The sequence below is a fragment of the Barbus barbus genome (assembly GCF_936440315.1).
Source record: "Barbus barbus genome assembly, chromosome: 45".
NCBI classification, from domain to species: Eukaryota; Metazoa; Chordata; class Actinopteri; order Cypriniformes; family Cyprinidae; genus Barbus; species Barbus barbus.
In genome coordinates this window covers 9,947,519-9,971,903 of record NC_136723.1, presented here as the reverse complement: position 1 = coordinate 9,971,903, position 24,385 = coordinate 9,947,519, and the positions used below count along the sequence as shown (strand labels likewise).

Sequence of the window (24,385 nt, the reverse complement as noted above, 5' to 3'; positions counted from 1 at the left end):
TTGTTGATCAAGCATGCAGAACAACCACTCAATAAAGCATTACAATAGTCTAACCTTGAGGTCATAAACGCATGAATTAGCATTTCTGCATTTGACGTTGAGAGCATAGGTCGCAATTTAGATATGTTTTTGAGATGGAAAAACGCAGTTTTACATAAACATGGTTTGCTAGAAACATGGCTTTCAAATGAAAGATTGCTATCAAACAGCACACCTAGGTTCCTAACTGATGAAGAAGAAATGACAGAGCAGCCGTCAAGTGTTAGATAGTGTTCTAGGTTATTACATGTGGGGTTTTTAGGTCCGATAATTAACACCTCTGTTTTTTCAGAATTTAGCAGTAAGAAGTTACTCCTCATCCAGGTTTTATATCGACTATGCATCCGTTAGTTTCTCAATTTGGTGTGTTTCACTGGGCCGCGAAGAAATATAGAGCTGAGTATCATCAGCATAACAGTGAAAGCTAACACCATGTCTCCTGATAATATCTCCCAAGAGTAACATGTAAAGCGTGAAAAGTAACGGCCCTAGTACTGAGCCTTGAGGTACTCCGTACTGCACTTGTGATCGATATGATACCTCTTCATTCACTGAACATAAATATGACTCAAGTAAAAGCACACAATTTTTAAACTACTCAAAGTACAATTACTGATAAAAACTACTTAATTACTATAGCGTGAGTATTTGTAATTCGTTACTTCACACCCCTGAGTAAATAGCATGAAATGCTACACAAAACATTCCAATATACATTACTGATAACAAAAATAAGAAAAGTTATTTATGCAAAATATAATCATATGTGGTGTGTCATGCTGGGACTTCTGGGAATGTTCTTTTACTGCCCCCCCCCCCCCCCCCCCCACTGTAAATTATACAATCATTTATAAATATACTTGCAAAACCACAGTAAAATGACATTATTGAATGTTAAACCATTTTCAATTTTTCACTCATATGGTAAGGTAATTTGCGGTCAACCAATTATAACAAGTTTCACTGTAGCATTTTTACTTTTTTGTTTCTGTAAAAGCTTATTATCAAAATTATTACAATTCCAAACTGTTTCCAGGAATTTTTACAGTGCATTTTGGACAAATATTTTGACATGTCAAACTCTTTGATAAGCTGATCAACAAATGGCTTGCTTATAACTGTTTCTGCATATTAAACAAGTATTTTATTGTTAAGTATGTTAAGTATGTTAAGTATTTTAACAGATTTAAGAGATTTTGCACCAGGTCTGAAGCAATTTGAATCCTTGACATGCATTACTCCCTCCTGCAATGACGATCGCAGTGCTTGCCTGGCTGCCAAGCATAGATTTTTTCATTTTAGAGAACATTAGAGATTTTGGGCACTTGTTGATAAAAACCCCTCAATAATTTACCCACAAAAAGAATATTCTATGAATCGCATCAAGAAGAAACTGATTCATAGTGAGAATAGTAGCAAAACATTTTAAAGGGTTCATTTTACAGATTAACAGATGCTGACATATAAATCATCTAAACACATTTAACATGTGTTGAACTGGCAAATTACGTGAGAGAGTAGAAAGACGCTTCTAGAGCTTTAGAAAACAGCCTGGAGAGAGTCACATGTGCTACCCATCTGTTTCTCTTTCTCGTGGTTTACTTGCTTCATTTTACAACCTTAATTATAGAACCTGTTGCTGGTATCAGAAGCCTGTTTTATGTATTTCTTTTTATTTAATTTTTTGTAAAATATATCAGCAAAGACGATATTAAAGCATTTCATCAGCCGTCTTTAAAAAATTGTACTTAAATGCACAGTGTGTAATTGAATAAGCTGATTGACTCTTTTAAATTAAAGGCAGGTCTTCATTATTTGCTATTTGCATTATTGAGGATTGCAGTATTGTATTTTCTTATGTCTGTCAATAAAGCTACATATTTAACCAGTAAAAAGGTGCAGTGTCAAAGCAAAGACATCTTGTTCCTTTGCTCTCTTTCTTTCTCTCTCTCTTTTCTCTCTCTCCTCACACAGATGCTGAGGAAGGTCATTTTTAACCAAAGCAAACACAGTGATATGAATACAAAACTGTCTCCTTAATTGCAGATTATAGACTGGGGATTATATAACATATCTAGGCATCCTGCTCAGTCCTCACAGACTGTTTGAAATGCATCCTTCAAGCCAAATACAGTTTTGAAAATGGTGATGAAATATCTGTTTGAGCCAAACCTCTGATGAAAAGGGACTATTTTGAACTTGACTGTCTCTGTTACACTATATGTGACTATACTGATTGGCATTTGTCTCAGTTATTATAGCAAATCCCAGCATTGATGTTTTATAGTTAGGACACATGTTATTATGTCCTGCCTTCTTAAAATCTGTCTTCTTAAAGCCCATGAATGCAGTCAGATCCTGGCAGTTGCCTGGTAACAGATGTGCCCGACTGCAATGTTTTTAATAATCAGACCCACGCTTGAGTCCGACCTTGTTATTGTGTGTGTGTGTGTGTGACCTTCACCCTGTATCTCTAATGAGTGTAAGTAGCTCTAACAGGGTTATGCTGCACTGCAAGTACTAAACGACAGAGAGAATGTGAAGTGGGTTTTACTGACAGGGTTTCAGAGACCTCCAGGACCTGACGCCCAGCACATGTTTATGTTGTTTCTGCTCAGCTCATTATATGGCTGCACTCTGTGTCGTCCTTTTTAAAATAAAAATGAAAATTCGAGAGATTGGAGCTTGCTTTTTCAGAGTAAGGGCTGCTTGTCTATATTTGTTGATCACATGCAGGGGCGTACCATAATGACTTTTAGAAATGGCAAAATTTGTTCAGATATTTTAAAGAGGTTTGTTTTTCCTGACCTCACTGAGAATGAAAAAAAGTACCTATCCATATAACACACAGACTTTACAATCAAGCATCTGGTTGCTTTGACAGTGGGTTAAATAAATGTTCAAACAGTAAAATGCAATCCCACTGTGGCTAAGGCTTCCTACTAATTTCCACCTTTTAAGCAAATAATTTTTATAATGTAAAAAAAATAAAGTAATTTTTGAATTTATAAATAATAACACATCAGTAATGAATATTCATGACTCAAACTGTGCCTGTCACAGTTTGTGCACTGAGCTGCTGACAGAAAGTGAACCTCCTTTTAAGAGAAGAAAAGTTGTCTTGGGCAAAATTATGCAATTTTATTGACATAAATGGATGCATTCATCACCATGGATACATTGAAAATACAGTAAAAACAGTAATATTCTGAAACATTATTGCAATCTAAAATGAATGTGAATATTTGAGCACAAAATCAGAATATTGGAATGATTCGTGAAAGATTATGTGACACTAAAGACCAGAGTAATGGAAATTTAGCTTTGCTATCACATGAATAAATTACATTTTAAATATATATTAAAATAGTTATTTTGAATTGAAGAAAAAAATAAAATAAAATATATATATACACATATATATATATATATATATATATATATATATATATATATATATATATTATTATATATATATTATATATATAAGATATATTATATCTTTTTTTTTTTTTTTTTTTTACAATATTACTGTTTTTATGTTTTGATCAAATAAATGAAGCCTTTGTTAGCATAAGAGACTTCCACAAACATGTAAAATAATAATTTTTTCCAAATTTCTGACTGGTTATATGTGTGTATTACACGTCTAGTATAATTATATAACTAGACGTGGCACAGTGTAGACAGACATGCAGCTTGATTCCTTACAAACTGATTTAGGGTCATGAAAATTTTGGATTTAAAATGAAAGGTTATAGCATGCATTTGGCATTCTATATTTTAACTAATCTTTGAATGTAATCATACAGGCAGCAATTTTCAGGTCTTTTTTTTTTCTCGTCCTGATCACATTGCACTGTTCTGGTGAAAAACGTGGACTGTAGGTCCTAATCTCTTCCTGTCCTCAACCTTCTGTATTTATCTGACTCGAGAGCTCTTATCTACCTCATTCCCTGCTGCTGTGCACCGCTCTGCTGTTACACTTTCTGATTTGTGTCAGAGTGTCTAAAGTACCGGCCGCCTTTAATCTCCCAGAGTGCACCTGGAAACTCGAGTTTAGCTCCATCAGTGCACACCTCACAGCTTTGTTCAAGAGAGAAATATATTCCCTGAAAAGACTACAATGCACTTAAAACTATTTCCTAGCCACAGTAGCCACATTTACCAGTGAGTCATTGGTAGTTTAAATGGAGCACATGAGTCTTCCTTGTGGTTCAGGTGATTGCTGGTGCAGTGGTGATATAACTCAGTTATAGTGCACTTTAAAGCAGCTCAGTCACTGGCAGAGCGAGAAAGAGCGATATCGGGTCCCATTGAGACATATAATTTGTGGAACGTACAAGATAGCATTGCAGCACCATGGAGAGCTCCATGTGCACATACATGTTGGCATCTTAAAGTGGCTTCTCAGTGCTTCCTTTCCAACCTGACAGGACACAATAACACACTGCAATTAACACCCCAAATTACCCACCACAGGCTGGAAGCCAAGAGAGAGAGGCAGTCGGAAGGAGAAGACAGCGAAAACTGGAAGGGAGGGCAGTGGAGGTTGCATTTCAGCCAGAATCCATTACACAATAAAGCCTCCAGAGAAATTGATTTGCTATTAGAGGGTAAATGCATATGGCAGGCAGTGGGAGATTTCCTGGAAGGGGCAGATTCCGAGCCCTCATCCCGTGCTCTTTTAAAAAACCTTGATGGAACTGCCATCCGCAAAATTGTGTCTAATTTGATGTTGATATTTCAGCATGCACAGAATAAAAGTGTACCTTCTGCTCTTCCATTTCAGATGGATCAAAGGCAATTTAAAGAGAAACATCTCATTTAAGACTCTTGGCCTCATGCTTTCCACCTGTTAACATTTGTAGAGGGAACGTTTCAGGAACATTGGCCAGTGAGATGGCAAGCTACAGCCAAAGCCTGATGCTGTGTTGTGCGGAGGTCAAATGTTCGACTTTGACCTCTTCTGTCACCAACTTCAAAGTGTACACATAGACATTTTGTATATAAAGATTTTTGTAAGATTTTAAGGCATGCTTGCCAACGTTGCATTTATTTATGTAATCAAAAATACTGTAACATTGTGAAATATTCCTACTATGTATAAGTAACTGTTTTCTATTTTAATTTATTTTAACCTCTAATTTATTCCTGTGATGACAAAGCTGAATTTTCAGCATCTAATATTACAGTCTCTCACAGAGTGATCCTTCAGAAATCATCAGGTTTTAGTTTTTTTTTCTTCCCTATTCCTATTTCTATCCATTGCTTTTTTTTCCTTTCAGATTAAGTCCTTGCAGTTGCCTCTTCCTGCTATACGGTCACTGTGTTAGATGCAAATTGAGAACGTGCTATAGGCAGGACAGTAGGGGGTAAAAGGGACCTGCTGGAGCCAGAGCTACAGATCACTTTGATGTGGTCCCCTGTCAGAGCCTCTGCCCTTTACGTGGGCCAGGATTCTGCCCTCTCCACTGTATGTTCCTCATGCATACCAACACATCCCATCTATGACTGCATGCCATCATCATTCCAGTGTCCATTAACACACAGGTGCAGACTGGTGACATTATCTAGAGTGGAACGTGATTTTTACATGTCAGGAATTTATTGTTTTTTTTTGGAAAAGTGGGTGTGGTCTCTCTATGACACTTAAGAAAATAGTAGGGCTTAGTAATTTTAGGTGAAAAGAAAAAATATTTTGATGCAAAACATAAAAAACACACTTATTGTGCACCAAATTGTTCACAATAGCTGCTTTTCCACTGTCGAGCCAGTGCTTTAAACGGGCCTGGCGGGGCTAAAAGCCTCGGACCTGTTGCACCGAGCCCAAAATCACAATGCGTTTCCACTGTCGGGCCAGAAGCTCTGCTGCGCTTCACTAAAACCCGCCCTTTACACACGTCTCTGGAACAACATCATGCAACCTCATAATTTCATTAACAAAGAGAAATTATCAGAAAACTAAGAAATAGTTTTGTGATTTATTTCCAGTGACTTATTAAGTCACTGGAAATAAATCACAAAACGAACATGATAAAAGCGGCTGTTTGTTTGCATGTTTTGTTAAAGATTTAAATCCAAAAGCATCAATGTTTTACAATAGTAAGCGATACATTGATCATAATGAATTAATTTATCAGGATTGAAAATTAGTCACACAGAAAAAAAGCGTTATTAAATGTTATTTCACAAAAGAAAAAGGACACATACCATACTTACTCAGTCGAGTCTGTTTCTGTTTATTTGTAGTCACAGTATATATCACATTTAGAAATAATGATCATTTCTATATTTTTTTCTATCAAAAATTACGATCAGAGTACCAGAGGGAGCTCCTGAACAAAGATCATTATTATATTTTTATAACATAGGCTACGCGGAGCTAAAGTCTCGAGACGAGACTCCTGACAGGTAAAATATGTTACTGAATAAATACACGATTGTGATAGAGAATGAGAAGCTGACGTCTGATTTCTTCAAAAAGTCGTATTTACGTTACCATGTTTAGTATGGTTACGTTAATGGTTAGCGTGCATAGTCTTTTGCATCGCTTATAAATATTTCTGCCTTGTATGGTTATTTCAAACACTCGCTGCAGTCTGAAAGTGAGTTTTGAGCTAAAATTATTTTAAAAGTCTTTAATGCTGGTGTTATAGCTGCTAACTTTATGAATCGATCCACGGCGCTGACGCTCTCCAGATGCAGAGAAACTCTGCTTTTGTTCATAACCACTCCTCTAGCCAGTTGGCCCGCTTTGGCCCAAGGTTTTCGTTGGGCCAAAAAACCCAGGCCGTTGGCCCAGAGGAAGCACCTACAGGGCACGATAAAGCCCCAGAAGTGACAGTGAAAACGCGACTGGTCCTGGCACGCACTAGCACGCCCATTTTGGGCCCGACAATGGAAACGCGGCTAATAAGATCAGAAGTGTGTATTAAGAAAATTGTGTATATTTTATCCTGACTTTTTTGTGTTATTTCAGATGGAGATTTCAGGTGGAGGTCATGGGTACATGGCTTGGTTCACCCTTGACATGACATAACTGTGCATGTGGGGGACACAGCAATGTCCATAGAGTCAATGTCATGATGAGGCTCAGTAATTTAACTGGGATCAATGGGATCATATGGCTGTGTGATTCTGACTGCTGAGAGACAAATGCTGATCTGAATGTGTGTGTGTGTTCTACTAACACTGTTGTACAATACACACATTTTAATCTTATCGTTACAACCTGTCGAGTTCACGCAGCCTGATCCATCTGGCAACAGTAATAACTGTGGGATTACTAATGTTAGAGATCACTAATCTCTAATCTATCTTTCTTTCTTTCTTTCTTTCTTTCTTTCTCTATCTTTTCTTCGTTCTTACATGTGTTACCTCTTCCTGTCTATTTTTCTCTTTAGTTTGTTTGCTGTTCTTGTTTTTCTTTCTTTATGCTGTTAAAGAAGAGAGCATTGTTCTTTCGTTTCTTCCATTTGCTCTATCTTTTGTTTGTTAATTCCTTTTTTCCTTTAGTTCGTTCTTTCTTTCATTCCCTCTTTCTTTTCTTTCTGAGGCTCTTTCATTTGAAGGTGCACTGCCACTTTTTCTGCTGCCATCTCAGTGGCTATCACCTTCAGATGATATGTGATTGATTTTAGCATTTCTGCCATGAGTGACATATCTGAGCGAGAAATGATTTTACCCTTTCAGATGGGGAAAAACTGTTTTCTGGATACATGCTTTGAATCCTAATGTTTGTGTGTAGAGTTGGATAGTTATTGTGTTTGTTGAGGGTATGATAAGTGCTTAGAATGTATTTTCTGGATGAAGTAGAATTGATGGGAAAGGGATTCTGGAATATGTATGCATATGTGCTTACTATGCTGATCAGAACGGTCCTTTCAGCAGTCGTCCGCATTCATGATTGTCCCTCATACAACCCTAAACTCCAGGGCTTCAGATGATCTCAAAGCCGCCCTCCCGATTTTACTTACTCCATAAAGCCTTCTTTAATGAACAGCATCTGACTGAACGACCCCTAAGTCTGCTGCTTCTGATGGTCTCCGTGTTCGTGATGGAGTGTAGGGCCTTCTGACTCACTGAGAGAATCAACAATGCTGTACCGCTAGTTTCTTACGCACATCCCCTTTGGGGTAGACCTATTATTTAGAGAATGCAGTGCCCCCCGGCCCATTCATTTCCTAGACACAAGCGGGCAGTACAAGGAAATTTCCCTGCGTACACAGAGCTCCCCGGCGTGCAAAAATCAATAGCTGCGCTGCAATGCATGTAGTCTGAAAAACGCACCACTGTAGCCCATCTATTACAGATGCGCTGCAGGATAATCAAAGCCAGACCTGATAATGAAGGAGCTCTGCTAAGGCAAGCATATTTCAGCACCGGCTGAAATGAAAATTAAGTTTCCAGTGGACTGTAAGTGTGATTTGCCTAGAGCAAATCCTGATTTAATTGTACTATACAACTTCCATGTTGCACAAATGCACAAAGACTTTGATTTGTATCCCCAAACAATAGAAAAAAGTATTTTTCCCATTAGCTCCTCATGCATGAGAGTATATAGATGCTTATATTTTAGGTGTGTGGTTCCTTGCCAGGAGATGATCATATTTGGGGTTAGTGTCATCAAAATATCTAAAAACCTCTTGTCTAAAACAATGCCAAAATAGGTTTTTAGGCGATGTATTATATTTACCAATAGTATTTTTTTTTCTTTCCAATAGCATGAACTGATGAATCGTGCTCATTAAATAGTAATGTTTATTAAGAAAGTAAGTTTCATTTAAACTACTGTAAAGTGTGATTGCTTCTTGTGAATGTGACTCATACAGACCAGAGTTCTTTAACAATATTCTGTAATCAGCTTACGCCTGAGGAGAATCAAGAGCACTTTATTCAGCTCAGTGCTGGAATTATGTAACAATCATAATAATATGTAGCATTTAGAATGTAAATTCAAGATGAAGTGCAGTAGTTATGCAACAAGCACAAGGTGTACTTATTTAACAAAATAGAGCCGTTTATTCATTCACTGCAGGAGAGATTTATTGCCTCAAATTCAATTTATTCTCAGTTATATTTCCTGCTTAGACTCCACTGTTTATTCTCTAGATTCAGTATCCACTACCCTTTTTGGTAATACCAAGGATATGGGGTTGAATCATGCCTAGCTTTCAGCTATAAACCCGCTTGATTAATCTCCTTACTTGAAAAGCGAATTTCACAATTTCACAGATGTACATTGTGTAAATATTAAACTGAATTATAGCTTTATATGTGAACCTGGAGCTATACATGTGGCTTTGTTAACATTCTCATGTACTCATTATCTTAAAACATGAAAAAGAAAATATGGCTAGTCCAGAATAGCCTATTTATTCCCGCTGAATAACCTGTTCCATTGTGCACCTTATTATAGTTCATTAGAGCTTTCTACCATGTTTTTCGATGCCTACGGCCTTTTGGCACTCATTTAATATAATTTGTCTATCTTTAAAGCTTACTCCAGTGCTTCTCTACAGCTCCATGTTGTCAGAAGAACATCAGTGAGTAACATCATGACTCAAGGCTTCTGCAACTCCGTAGCGCCTCCATTCGCCCCCACCCGGGGCGAATCACATCCCTGCCTCGTTGTTTATCCCACACCACCCCGTGTTAACATTTCCACATCTTTGCTGGCTGAAAGAGCTCACTGTGTCTGCTCAGATCTCAGTATTCCCATTCTGATGTGATTGAAAGATGTGATTTTACCATCATAATGTACAGTTAGCCTGCAAAGGTTTCGATTCAGATTAACTGTTATCGCCGATGGATGAGCTGATTTCTATTTGTAGACTCTGGATCGCTCTTATCAGTGTGTCCAGGACCGTGATTGGCCCTGGGAGTGGTTGAAAGAGCCTCTGGGATTTCAGAGGTGATATTCTTTCACTTTTGCTGATGAGTGTGGTTCTGTGAGCGTGTGACGTTGTCAGTGAAGATGTTCGGTGATGTTAAAATGAAGCTCATTTGTAGGGTGTGAAAACCCATGCTGGGGTATGATGGGGAGCGGAAGGAAGAATAATGAAATCTCTCCTCCTGCTGAAATGCTCGCTCACACACACCCACTTAGCAGATCAGTGTGAAAAATGAGTGTCTTATAATTATGAGGGCTGACCATTGATCTGTGTGTCAACTGAGTGTTACAAATGATGGCTCTTGAAAAATGTAGAGCAGACTTATTATAACTAAGCAGAACAAAAACATTATCAAATAACATTTAATCACAACAGACAGGCAGGCAACATTTTTCATTATCCGTGACTTCTTGGCTTCATCCAAATATTTAGCAGAGCTTTCATGTTTTAATTAAAAACACTGCGATCAATATGGTACAATATGATAACAAGAGTAGGTAACACTTTATTTTACGGTTACATCTATTAGTTGCTTATTAGCATATTACTAGAATATTTGCCACGTATTAGTGTTAATTAAGCACATATTAATGCCTTATTCTACATCCCTAATCCTACCCAATACCTAAACTTAACAACTACCTTACTAGCTATTAATAAGCAGCAAATTAAGAATTTATTGAGGGAAAAGTCGTAGTTAATAATTAACAAGTGTTACCTATTCTAAAGTGTGACCCAAGAGTATTCATCAAAACATACACTAAAGTTTGGGGTCATTTTTGAAAGAAGTCTCTTTTGCTTTCAGCAGCCATTACTCAAGTTTTCAGTGTCACATAATCTTCAAAAATCATGCTGATTTGGTGCTTAATAAACATTTCTTATTATTATCAATGGCGAAAAATGTTGTGCTGCTTATTTTTGTGGAAACTGATCAATTTTTCAGGATTCTTTGATGAATAGAAAGTTTGAAAGAACTGAAATCTTTTGTAACATTATATGTCTTTGCTGTCACCTTTGATCCACTGCACCCTTGCTGTATGAAAGTATTAATTTCTTTTTTTTAAGACCTCAACAAATGAGTTGCTTATAGCTCAGAAGATTTAAAGAACATATAAAATCTAAATTGACCATATTTACTTTCATACATCTTCCTGGTTTTATTGTGGAATTAATTGGTGCACGTTATTCCAAAGAAGCAACACTGTTTGTGCTAAATATCTAATTCGTAAAACCAATTACATCTCTAACTTTTCTCTTTGAAAAACTGTAATTATGTCACAAGTAAATGGGTTGCGTATGTATTTCATGTTGTCTTTAATGGGGTCCTCAGTTATGCTTAAATTGAGTATCATTGCCGTCTCTTACAATGCCAAGTTAAAAATAGAAACAACTGAGATAATTGTTAACGTGCAGACAGTATAGAGCTATAGAGTGAATGTGCAAAGCCTAGCTCAGAGTATTTGGCCCTTGCCAATTACAAATACAACCATACAAACCATACATATCTTTGAGCCCAGTTTGAGACATTGTTGAGAGCTCGTCTGAACTCCATTGGACATTGAGAAGCAAGACAGATAAAAAGATAAAGGGAAAGCCCTGTCAAAAATTACAATTCTGCCATCGCTTACTGTATTTTTTTCCCTCTCTCTCTTTCCAACAATTTCAACTTGCTTGTTGTGGCATTGAATGATACAATTACAGGTAGATTCCAGCATTCTGTTCAGCGACTGTAGAGGTCTCACGCAGGTGTGAATTTGACAATGATCCAAAGCATTTCAGAGGTGTGAGGGATGTTTACCCTCACTGATGGCACAGACAGATTGTTTTTTTGGTCCCAGAGGAACCTCAGGAGCTTTAGATGATTTATCCCGCTAGCTTAGGGAACTGCATTCATCTCTCACACTGGCAGAAGAGCCCCTGAATCGGAGCCAGATAGACTCATGTACTACCCCCCACAGACAGAACAATTATAGTGGCCTGGGGTCGCCCACTCTGTTAGCACAGACGGGAAACAGAGTCTAGGTCCTGAACACAATACCATAAAGGAGAAGACTCGCCGCTCTGTTGGCAATATGTAAATAAACCTGCAGACAAGAGAAAGGAGAAAACAGTGAGATTTTAATGAGAGAGTGGATGTGAGATTTGCGACTTCTCCAAGCAGTCTGTGTCTCTTTTTGCCCTCCCTCTTTCTCCCTCACCTGCTCTAGGCTGAGTGTGTGTGTGTGTGTGTGTAGATTATTACTGAGGGGAGAGGAGTGTGAACAGTATATCTCTCTCCTCCTCTCTCTCTCTCTCTCTGACGCTGAGACTGGTGACTCCTCCACAGTGTTTACTCATAATTCATTCAGAGAGATTCCACTCAGCCACACTATGTTTGCCTCCATTTGGTATGCCAAGAAGCTTGGACGCAGACTGCTTCAGAATGCTAGGAAGGCTAAAATGCAGAAGGTAGGTGTGGGAGATTTCCATTTACTCATTTACTTAGTTCGTTCAAAAGAATATGACCTTGTTTGTAGTGCTTTTTAATCTGAATTGATTAGCGAAAGGTGGATTGGAAATGGAAAGGTGGAAGGAAATGTATTGGTGTGTGTTTTTATTTAAGTTTGTTAATGCTGAAAATCAGTTGTGATAATTGTAAAGGAGTTTCTGGTGAGCGAGATTGAGTTCTTCCTTTTTTTCCTCCCCCAGATCTAATCTTCACTGTCTTATATTGGGAGTAACATAATAATGTTTTATCTAATTTTTGGAGTCCCCGCTTGCTTTACAAAGCATTAATAATGATCTGTATCGTTCTCATTAAATAGCATAAAATCCTCTTAACCTGCTGTCTTCCTGTTATCGTGGCGTTTACCATGCTGTACCATCTGTGAAGTTTAGCAGTCTTTCTCCCTCTCTTGTTCTCACTCTTTCTCTCCCTCTGTCGACTCTTGCAGTCTTGAGATGTTTAGCACCATATCCGATTTGTCCTAACCTAGTCTGCCTGCTGGAATTTTTACTAGTCTTGTTTCTGACCAGCTCACTTCGATTCTCCTTTGTCTCTTTCTATCAGTAATTCAGAACCTTTGGAGCCCTTGCTGAAGATCACAGTTCCTGTCATCAGCAAGGGTCCTCATCACTTTTACACTTTTTGAAGGAAAGAGGTGTGTATGTGTTAGTGTGGGATTTGAATGCAACAGGTTTTATTCTCTTACCTGCCTAATGTGCAGATGCTCAGGGTTTGAAAGTATTTACTCGGGGAATTTCACAAAAGTCTGTCCAGAGCATGTCTAGATGCCATATTTTAACCTAAAATTGAAAAAAAGGAAATTACAGTACTGTTAGGTCAGTAAGATTGTTCAAATTTGTTTGAAAGTTGCTTATGCTCTCCAAAGCTGAATGTATTTGATAATAAATAGAGTAAAACTGTAATATTGTGAAATATTATTATAAAAAGTTGTCTATTTTATTATTTTAAAATGTAATTTATTTTTGTGATAGCAAAGCTGATCCTTTAGTCACATGATCCTTCAGAAATCATTCTAATATGCTGATGTGGTTCTCAAGAAACATTTCTTATTATGATCAATTTTAGAAACAGTTGTGCTGGTTAATGTTTTTGTGGAAACTGAAATTTTGTTCAGGATTATTTGAAGAATACAAAGTTCAAAAGTACATTTATTTTAATTTCTTTATTAGAATTCTATTATAACATTATGACGGTCTCTTTCTTTGAAAAAACAAAAACAAAAAAACTGACCCCAAACTTTTGAACTGACGAATGCTTCATTTTGCTTCAAGAAAATGACAATTAATGTTATTAATGTAATACTTTTGTTTGTTTGTACTTTCAGTATAGTATTTTTTCAATCCTCAATTCTCCGTGATGTTTATATTCTCAATTACTGTAATACAGTTTTTGTAATTAAAATTAGCATACATGTAAGATAGCACATCAAATGCCACAGTAAACTTTTAATAATATATATTTTTCCACATTACATTAATGAGAATCCGGATGTTTGGCATTTCTTTAGCAAGACTTTTTAGGGAGAATTCTTAATTATCAGGAAAATAAAATTAGAAACATTTTTGTGTTAAGTTTGTGTGTTTTTGATAGGATTTGATAGCATCCAGCATACTGCTGCCTAGCAACCTATAACTTAGTGTTTGGGTGAAGGAATCGCCAATCTCTATTTAATGTTCACACATTTAAACACATTTTCTTATGCTTAAGCCTCCGATATGAGGAAGAGGAAGTAACTGATTCATGCACACAAACTAAAGTGTCCAAAGGACATATCCCCCAGTCTGGAACTCTATGTGCAGAAGAGCAGAACGTGGGCAAATACAGGTGACCATAGGCCACATAAGAACACAAAGAAATTACCTAGAAACCATCTACATCAGTTAATAGTTCTGAAATATGCTTTATTGTGGCACTGATGGACAAATCAGTTTTGGAGGAAAAGTGCTTAATTGTCACAAAAATACTTGACCTTGACAAGTTCTTGATAGGTTCATAAATTCACCCCACCAAAAGCTTGATGATTGTATTGATTTTGTTTTGGCAAGAGGCTTTCACACCCTGCTCCCCTTCCTGCCTGTGCTGGCTCTCCAGCAGAGGCTTCTGGAACATTGCTGGAGTTCCTTTTAAATTTGTTTTATCTGTCCACAGAGGAACCTTGGTGTGATGTATCTTGGCGCTGCTGATGTTTGGCCTGTTCTGTGTGAGGTTTTATGATCTTTGTCTCTAAGGGAAGGTCTATCAACTATACAGCAGCAGTTTGGTAGTAAATGAAATTCTTTAATTTGGCAAACTGTCATCTGGCTTTGGAGAGTGGCTTTGCATTTAATGCTAGAAGGAGCGAGACTTTGAATTATGGAAATTTATTTGGTTAAAGTGCATGTATTTAGCTTTTGTGCTTGATTTTCCAGTGTGTTTTTCTTTTGATTTATGGATCCTTAAATAAGCACCTCTTACACACCTTAATGGTTGGTGCAGGTGAGCTGAACACAGAAAATATTATGAAAAAGGTCTTGCACACTGCTGTAGCTTTCAAGCTTTCAAAGAAATCCATTTCTTTTTTTTAATAGTAATGATTTAAGCATGCCTTCATCAAGCTTTTTAACCAGATTTGTGGCATTAATGATTGTTCATGGTTTTGCTATTGCCGTTCTACCTCTGGGAGGGTGTCGTGGATACATTTTAGGGCTTGTGAATGGAATATTTATAGCCCAATCCTTACAAGAAGAAACCATCACAAACCTAGGTTGTTCCTGCAAGTTCCTGTAAGGAAATAGGCACCTGCTAAATGTATAGAACATCTCTCTAGACTTTCTCTTCTCTTTTTTCCCATCTTCAAAGAATCAATGACTTTTCTGCTAGAGTTAATAACACTCAACTTGGATTTGGGGAGCGTTTCATGCTTATTCGTGGCCTCACAGCACACCTACTATTACGGAGGAACCGCTGATGCGATGTGATCAAATTGAAATGAACCTTTTTCATTATTTGATCAGTGTAAAATGCCACCTCAGCCAATTTTTGCATTTGTGAATTACCTCTGAGAAAAAGTAATTTATTTAACTGATTTGAAGATGGCCTTGGTGTTGTACCTCTATCTGCTCTGTAGCCTTTATGAGCTCTTCCAAAAATAGTGCTTTATGTGAATATTTTTGATTTCATCTCCAGAAAGATGGTTGTTTTAGGTATTGTTTGTGTAGCAGTGAGGCTCTTTGTCCTTGTGTGTTCAATTGCCCTTCGTATAAAAGATGTGTATCTGGGTCAAACCCGGACAGCATGCGCTCTTAGGTCACGTTGCCCGCTTGTGCTCAGACCCATTAAACTTGAGGAACAGGTGAAGGTAGACAGACTCTATCCTCTCTTTGACCTGCCCACCCCAGCAGCTGCTCCACAAATGTACCCACACTTCCAATATATCCTCAAGTTATTCTAAGTATCTCTTATTTCAGTCCTTTAAGTCCCTTTGACTAGTTGAAATAGAAAGGGCCCAAGGGCTGTCAGTCTTTGAAAATAACAAACAAAAAAATTAAATACAATACAATACAATAAAAAATATCTTCATCATAACAGTAGTCCACATTACTATAACATATTTCATGACTTCAATAGCCATACAACAACTTTGTGTAAGGAGCAGATTAAAATAATGTTGCTGTTTACTGAAAATCTCTTGACATTTGTGGTCAAAGTTGATTTTCATTATATGGAGTGAAACACTGTGGACTTTCTACTTTCTCTGTTTCATGAAAGAAAGTAAGTCACATGTTTTTAAAAGACATGAAGACAGAATTTTATTTTTTCGATGTACTTTCTTTTTATGGCTACTGAACAAATAAGTGAAAATTAATGGTTATAAGAACAGTCCAAGGGCAGGTTTGTTTATTTTTTCTTTCTTTCTTTTTTTTTTAGTAGGAAAAAAAAATGTCTTGGATAAATGTGCAGTCAACACAAAAAGATTGTATACTTGAACTTCATTTCATAAAGGCAAATAGGAGGTATGTCTAAAAGCCTCTTTATTAAACCGATTAAAGTCAAGGTGAGACTTTACAGACATTTATCTTGAAATATGAAATACTGAAATATGAAATTTGTCTTGATATGAAGTAATTTTTCGGGTGACATTTTAGCTATTGACCCAAGAACGCTGTGCTATGGCATTCAAGTCAAATCATGATGTAAACACTACAAAAAGATTACAAAACCTGCGTGGTTTTTTTATATTTATTTGTTTATTTTTTATTATTAATAATTTTAGAATAACAGAATACAATTCTACCATATGAAAGAACTGGAAAAACTTAAATGTTATATTCCAAAGACAAATTTGTAAAAATGCAGAAAGCCTTCTTTTAGAATTTTGTTTAGATTATAGTATTTATAACTAGCAGTATATAAAACAATAGAAGTTTATGGAATGTCCCCATTTAGATAGCAAAGTAAATGTGTGTGTGTGTGTGTGTGTGTGTGTGTGTGTGTGTGCGTGTGTGTGTATGTGTGTGTGTGTGTGTGTGTGTGTGTGTGTTATAGCAGTTCCACCAATGTCAAGCAGGAATTGTTAGCAACCTTACACTATATCTTTACCTTACTAGTTTCAGTGGTGATGAAGTTCTGCTCTAATTTTTTCTGCGAGTACAGTGCAGTCTCACATATTTCATGCTGGTCATTGAGCCCTCATAAAAAGAACTGCAAGGTTCAACACATTTTGTTTCATGTGTGTGTGTGTGTGGCCCAAAACGTTATTAGATCCTCTGGCTGGAGCCTTCCCCATTTGTCTCTCTCATTTGCCTCTGTAAGGTTTTATCATGCGGCAATGACTTTTTAAAATTGGTTTTCGTGCAGGGCCTGATTTATTTAATGCAACTTTGCCATCTGCATTGTTCTTCACATTCATATATTGGAATGTGGCTATAGCCTTTATTCCTGTAAAATGAGGCTTCTACATTAGCAGAATGATGCAGAATGAGCAGATTTTTTATTTATTTATTTTTATTAATGTTGCTATTTAGTGATTCAGCAACGTATATGTATAGAAGCTTGGCGGCGGGCCAGCATATTTAATTATATTACAGCAGAGTAGAAAAAAACTTAGGGTCATTTTTATATATGAAAAGTAATATACTGGTATTCCTAAAATAATAGGAGAGGTGAGGTGATGTGGTGTAGGCTTTATCACTATGGAGACATGATGACATTTGTGTTATATGAATAATGTATATGCTTTCGGGAGTGACAGGCGGTTATGTATAGGATAACAGTAAATAAGAGGTGTTGTGTGAAGGTGATTTGCTCAGGCTGAGATTTTTCACACCACACTTGTTCAGTGTTACCTGGAGCTGAATTTTGCAGATCGAGTTCAGTATCCTCTTTTATGGTTTGTTTGTTCCGAAATACTCTTTTCATCGCCTATGTCATAAGATCTGTAAAGACCGAGGCGATACACGTTGTAACTGGCTTGTGCTATTGTTAGATTCTGTCTCGCTCTCTGTACCTGTTCTCTTCTCCAGCAAATTGAGGTGTCTCTTGTCCTCACTCTAGGAGCAGCAAATCCAAGAATCATTTCAAGTGTTGCTGATTCAGACTACAGCCTCTACATTATTGATCATCCTGCCAGAATCTAGTCAAAAGCCTTTTTGCTCTCCTACTAGTTTGAACAAACTCAGATTTGACTTGCATCAGCCTATGTTAGGGTGTTGACTAGATTTGTTATGTCTAGGTTTTGAACTCTGGCTTAAACCAATCCTGGAGCTGGATTGCATCCCAAATAGGGGATGTTTGCAGTTCCGCTGCGGATTAGGCCATGTGTTTTCCGAGCCGGTCCTGGTGGAGGGATATATGACAGATGTGGCTTAGTGCCACCACAGGCTCTGCTGTGAGCAGTGATAAGTTTAATCGCAGGAAGTTAGAGATGTCACTTGGTTTAATAGGCAGTGATGGATGAATGTGTCTGTCAGCACATGGGCTGTACACTCAAAGGCCTTGAGAGGTTCAGGTGTTGTGGTTCACTTTGTATTTTGCTGTGTTTTAAAACCTAGTGGTGCCTCACTGTCTACTGCATACGTAAACAGCTGCCTTTTAAGGCAGCATCCTAACCGAAATGAAACTCTGTAAGTGAATGCTTTATATAGGCAACAGTTAAATGCTGCATACATGGTGCACAATTATGATACTCTCACACAACGTAACTTGCAGTTCCAAAAGACTTCATTTTTAAGGATATGCTACTTTAAGTTTGTGTATGTGTCTATGCATGTGTGTATATTAGCCAATATGTTAATGCTTTTATAGAAACGTTACTTAGACTCTGGAATAATGGCTGCTAAAAATGTACCTTTCCATTACAGTAATACATTACATTTTAAAATATATTTGAATGGAAAACAGATATTTCAAGTATTTTTTTTTTTTTTTTTTACTGTATTTTTTATTCAACTTAATTTATAAAAAAAATTAAGTCATGGCCTAATTGATAGAGTTGGACTTGTAACCTGAAGGTCGTGGGTTCGAGTCTCAGGTCCAGCAGGGATTGTAGGTGGGGGAGTGAATAACCAACACTCTCTCCACCCTCAATACCACGACTGAGGTGAGACCCTTGAGCAAGGCACCGAACCCCCAACTGCTCCCCGGGCGCCGCAGCATTGGCTGCCCACTGCTCCGGGTGTATGTTCACTGCTGTGTGTACACTTGGATGGGTTAAATGCAGAGCACAAATTCCCAGTATGGGTCACCATACTTGGCCACACACCACTTCCCTTTCCTTTCATAAGAGACCTCTTTCAAAAACATAAAAAAATTGGTTAAGGTCAAACCATTAACTATGATTTTTGCTTGAATAAACTCCTAATTTGCTTCTTATCAATCGTTAGTAAGGTAGTTGTTAAGTTTAGATATTGGGTAGGATTAGGGATGTAGAATATGCTCTTGAAGAATATGTGCTTCTTAAGTGTGCTTCATAACAGCCAATATGTTAATAATAGGCATAGTAATAAGCAACTACTTAATAGTGAGAGTTGGTCCCTATACTGAAGTGTTACCAAAAATGATTTATTCAAAACTTTTTTTACCAGAGTTAAATGATTTTAAATCATTTTAATATATTGTATACAATGTTTATTTAATACATAATTTTAATTTACATCTGTCATGCTGAAAGGATTTTTTTTTCAATGCAATGCATTATTTGAACAATGCCTGAGACTTGGTGTTACGAGCACTTCGTCTGTCTGATTGCCTCTTCAAGATGAATCGCTTTATGTATTTCCCGAAGTCGCTTTGGATAAAAGCGTCTGCAAAATTACTAAATGTAATTGTTAGATTGCCTTATGCAGGTTAAATGTGATGTTGGCTTAATTTTTCCAAAAGCATTTTAAAAACTTGCATAATTTTGCTCCAAACCTTTAGGAACAGACATCATGTTGTAAGCATCTAGTGTGCATTAAAGCGCTGTCTAGCTAGGCATTTCATTATGTTTGGGAACAGAGCTGTAGTGTTGCAGCATAAAGGCAGGATGTTGGGTAATTTTAGAGGAGGACGATAAAACTAGTTAGTCCCACATTGTTGGTGTCATTGTGTGCCTCTCTCCACCTCTTTTTTTAAATGAGTGTGCATTGTTTAAGTGTTCTCTGGAGCTGCAGAGTAATTAGCACTGCCTTAATGAACATCATGAGAATATTACAATGGCATTAGCAGGCAGAATGGCCAGATCATAAAGGCCTGCACTAAAAACAGCCCTCTTTTGCTCTGTCTTATCATTTAGAATTGATAAGACTCTATGCATATTCGGATTGTCTGCCACTATAATGCAGTGCTGTGGAATTATAATGGAATATATCTCATCACTGGTAACTGCAGCTATTGTTTAACTATCAGCAACCTTAAAGTTCATGCAAATAGTTTCTTTGTTGTAGAGCTGCATATCTTCAAAACATTTTGGTAGATTGGGAGATGGAGGATGGACCTTGAGTGTTGCATTTTAGGTCTGGCCTATAAAAAATTGTGAATATATTGTGAATTTCATAACTTTTTATTATTATTATTTACTGATGAATCATGCACAATAAAACCAGGGACATTTATGCTTTCATATTCTTTCATTTTAATTTACTGAATATATAATTTTCTAAATTGGACAGCTCAAATTCATCACTCCATGTCAGGCTGAACGCTTCATTTACCTCTTAATTAGGAGAACAAATTGTCTGACATTTTCTGATTCAGGAGGGGAATTGCTGCACATGTCGTGAGATGGATCTGACAGGTGATTTCGGCCACTCTTCACTCTGAAATAAGACTGTTAATATTAGGATGGCTTTCACTAACACAAACCATTTCCCCCCGGGCTTAAGGCTGGAGCATGTCCCTGTCGGCCAGCAGACAAGCTGTCAGTGACTGACAGTCTATTCCCACAGCGAGAATGCTTGAAGAGGCCGAATGGCACAAACCGTAACACTGGCTAGAAGATCCAACACCACTAATGACACTATTTAAAGTTTAACTTTACGGAACCAGTAATGACCATATAACGGAACAAATAATGAAAGTACTGTTATGGTATCACCATAGTAAATGTCCAAAAAATATACTAATACCTAGTACCTTCCTTAACATTGGTTCATTTTACTTTTTGATTACTGTATTATGCTGTATGTGTCACATAAAATAACCAAATTGTTTTTGTTGCTTTTATTTAACAATTTAAACCGCTTTGTGTTTGTTCTATTTGTTTGTTTGTAAGATTAATGATGTGAAGTTCCTGTAGTGTACTTAGTGGTGAAAAAATATATATATATCTCATTAGTTGCTCCGCTGGTTTATAGATCTAATGGAAAGAAGTGTATGTGTTGGTGGGAATGTGTGTGTGTGTGTGTGTGTGTGTGTGTCATCAAACAGCCCAGCATTACCTGGAAGGAACCCAGATATAAGCATATATTTCACCGTCCTGCAATCTGAACTGCATATTTATTCTTTTCTTGGTTCTGGTCCTGAGATCAGACCATTTAGATGAGACGAGAGCAGTGGATTTATTGATTTATTTACTATTACGCTGTACCACATCTAATAGCCTATAAACATGCAATATGTTCCCCAGGTGTTTACCTTCACAACTCATGCGTGTTTTTAAAGTGGTCTTATTATGCTTTTTCACTTTTTGAATTTTAGTCAGTGTGTAGTATGTTTGGGCATAAAAAGATTTACAAAGTTACAAATCTCAAAGTCCACTCCAAAGGGATATATTGGACTACAGCGTTGATTTCCAGTCTTTGTGATATGACAAAGCGGCCCTAGAAATATCATTAAAATAAATCCCGCCTACGGAAATTCGAATGGTTGGCAGGTGGGGAGCATGCATGGTTTAGCACTGTACGTTTCAAAATCGAAACCCGGTGCGGATGTTTTTATTTGTATTTCTGAAGGAAACCGACTGTCTTCAGAAAATGATGGATGTCATTTTCATTTCATCTTGCCTGTAATGTCTGATAAAGCTGTGTTTGTGAGTGGAGCGCTGCTTTGTGTACAGCGTTACCGAACCTCGATATCTCCTGCTCCAACAGCACCTCCTGCTGGCAGAGAATGAATTTGCATATATATGCCGCCACAAATAGTGTCTGTGGGACTATGGTATAAATAAATTCAACTGTATAACAGTTTCACTGCAATTCATGTTATAATGTTAGAATTAAAGAACAATAAACATATTACCATTGCACTTATCTGTACATAGTAAATGCAGTTATTTTTAAGCTGTTGTTGACATCATATCTAAAACATGATTTAGCCAAAAAACAACAACAACAACAATAATGTTATCACTTTAGTATGTCTTGTAATATCCGTGCGTGCAAAGTTTCTGCACGATCCTCTTGTTCAATATTCTCGAAGGTCTGAATTGATATGGCAATATTGACAAATTTGCTGCTTTGGCAAGGGGCAGGGCAGTACTGAAACACCGTGGACAGCTAACCAATCACAACACATTTCGTTTTTCGTAAGGCAGGCCTTCTTCAAACCCAGAACTAATCGAGCCGTTTGTGCCAGGCTGGGGAGAAAGGTATTGTAATAATGTAAATTATGTGAAAAATAACCAAGCATGAGAGCATGTTCTAGTACACCCCCAAAACAAAATCAAGACTTTGTAAAAGAGCATAATAGGACCCCTTTAATATAAACTATACGTATTTGACAATTTAACCGCAAACTTAATTTAATACTCGTTTAACACTAGTTTAGTGCTCATTTAATTTAGTATGTGTGCTTCGGATGTGTGTGCTCAGAAAACCGTATATCGAGATTAAACTGATATGGTTTTAAAATGCATGTTTTCAGTGCAATAGACATGATAATCAAAATTAAACATGTTTTTTAGCAGAGTATCTGAGATACAAGCTGTAAAGGCACAGCCCTATTCTGGAAAAGGGGGCGGATCAGCAGCTCATTTGCATTTAAAGAGACAAAAATAGGCATTTTCAAAATTATATAATAAATGATCTGTGGGGCATTTGAGACTTATATTACATATTGAAAAAAGGGGCAAAATAGAAAGGGGCAAATACATTTTAGTTCATTTTAAGAGTCAAGCGGTATTGTCAGACGGTTGGATTCCTGCTTGTGTGGTTGTTAAAATGCTTTCTCTGTGCAGTTTTAAATGCAGAAATATCTACTGTATAAGTGAACCATTTGTAGAATGAGAAGCGTAGAAACTAGTTAATTTGTGGTGCTATAAAAACATTGCATTGTATTGTTTTTTTTGTTTGTTTTTTTTCATTGGATTTTAAAAATTAGTATGATGTTTTTTAGGTGATTATGAAGTATCAGTTTGCCTACTCAAACGATTGTCCACAATTTTAATCAAAAAGACTAGTGTCTCTTATGATGTTCAAAGATCTTTTGATGGCTTTAGATGTATTCTGAGCAGGTACCTTGATCATCGCACGGCACTCTGAGTTCTGTATTTTGATTAATTACCCTGAAATTTGTAATGCATATGGATTATTATTTCATCTCCAGGCAACAAAAACACCATCTATTTATATGAGTGGATGTATGTCTGTGCTTAGACAGCATATCTTCTATTTCAAACTCTCTCTTTAGTTTTTTTTTTTTTTTATCCACCTTTGTCTCTCATACTCAATAATATTTGCATTTGATCTGTTCTTCTATCACTTCATGCCTTCTCTCTCTGTCTGTCTCTCTCCGGGAAGCCTTACAAGATGTGCAGGTTAAAACTTATGTATAATAGATGGAGCTCTCGGCTGCAGGTAACAGACGGGGGGGGGGGGGGGACGGGGGGGGGGGACGGGGGGGGGTGAGTTATGGATTTTAAAATGTCATACTGTTGATACACAGAGCAGGATGGATATAAACATGAGCGGAGAGAGAGATGAGTAAGGATACGTTTTTGAGATGAGTGCTGGCCCATATCTAGAGTGCCTTGTTTAAAGGTCTGCTTTTCTTTCTTGTTCTTTGTGTATGGTAGTCACGAGGCAATCCAATTCATTTTCCTCATCCTGGCCTGTCCAACTTTATCCACCGACCCCACGGGAAAGAGAGAGAGACAGAGAGACACAGTGAGACAGGGCTAGTTTATCTGTAGCTGAACAGGGGTTAGATAATCCAACACCACACAATGATTGTGAGCAGAGCAGTTTTGACCGAATCAAACTCTGGGTATGTCTCCGTTCTTGTTAATGTGACACAAACACCAGTTTTAACACTGCAACACAGACAGCACACCCGTTCATGCCTGTAACATAGATTTAAAAAAAATACATAAAAAATCTTTATATAAAAATCGAAAAGGTTAATCTGTTAACAAATAAAACTGCTTAAACTTGAAAAAACAATGAATTGTCTATACACGTATTAATATTTAGATTTGTATACAACACATTCACATCCCTTGATTGAGTCATATACTGTATCTCATCGCATTTCTTTTTCACTCATTCAGAAA

The 24,385-nt window shown here is 37.1% G+C and overlaps 1 protein-coding gene across 5 annotated transcripts in view; it reads left to right on the top strand.

Annotated features, from left to right (window-relative positions):
• Nucleotides 1-24,385, top strand: part of LOC306864446 (disks large homolog 2) — a 224,042-nt gene that overhangs the window by 92,372 nt on the left and 107,285 nt on the right. For 2 of the 5 annotated variants that reach the window (XM_079408459.1, XM_079408458.1), the window contains exon 1: nt 12,284-12,383. The exons of the other annotated variants lie outside the window; for them this stretch is intronic. In XM_079408459.1, coding sequence (XP_079264585.1) covers nt 12,306-12,383 — 78 coding nt within the window. In that variant the 5' untranslated portion in view covers nt 12,284-12,305. Of the gene's footprint in view, nt 1-12,283; nt 12,384-24,385 lie in introns of those variants that run through there. 5 annotated transcript variants of the gene reach the window in all.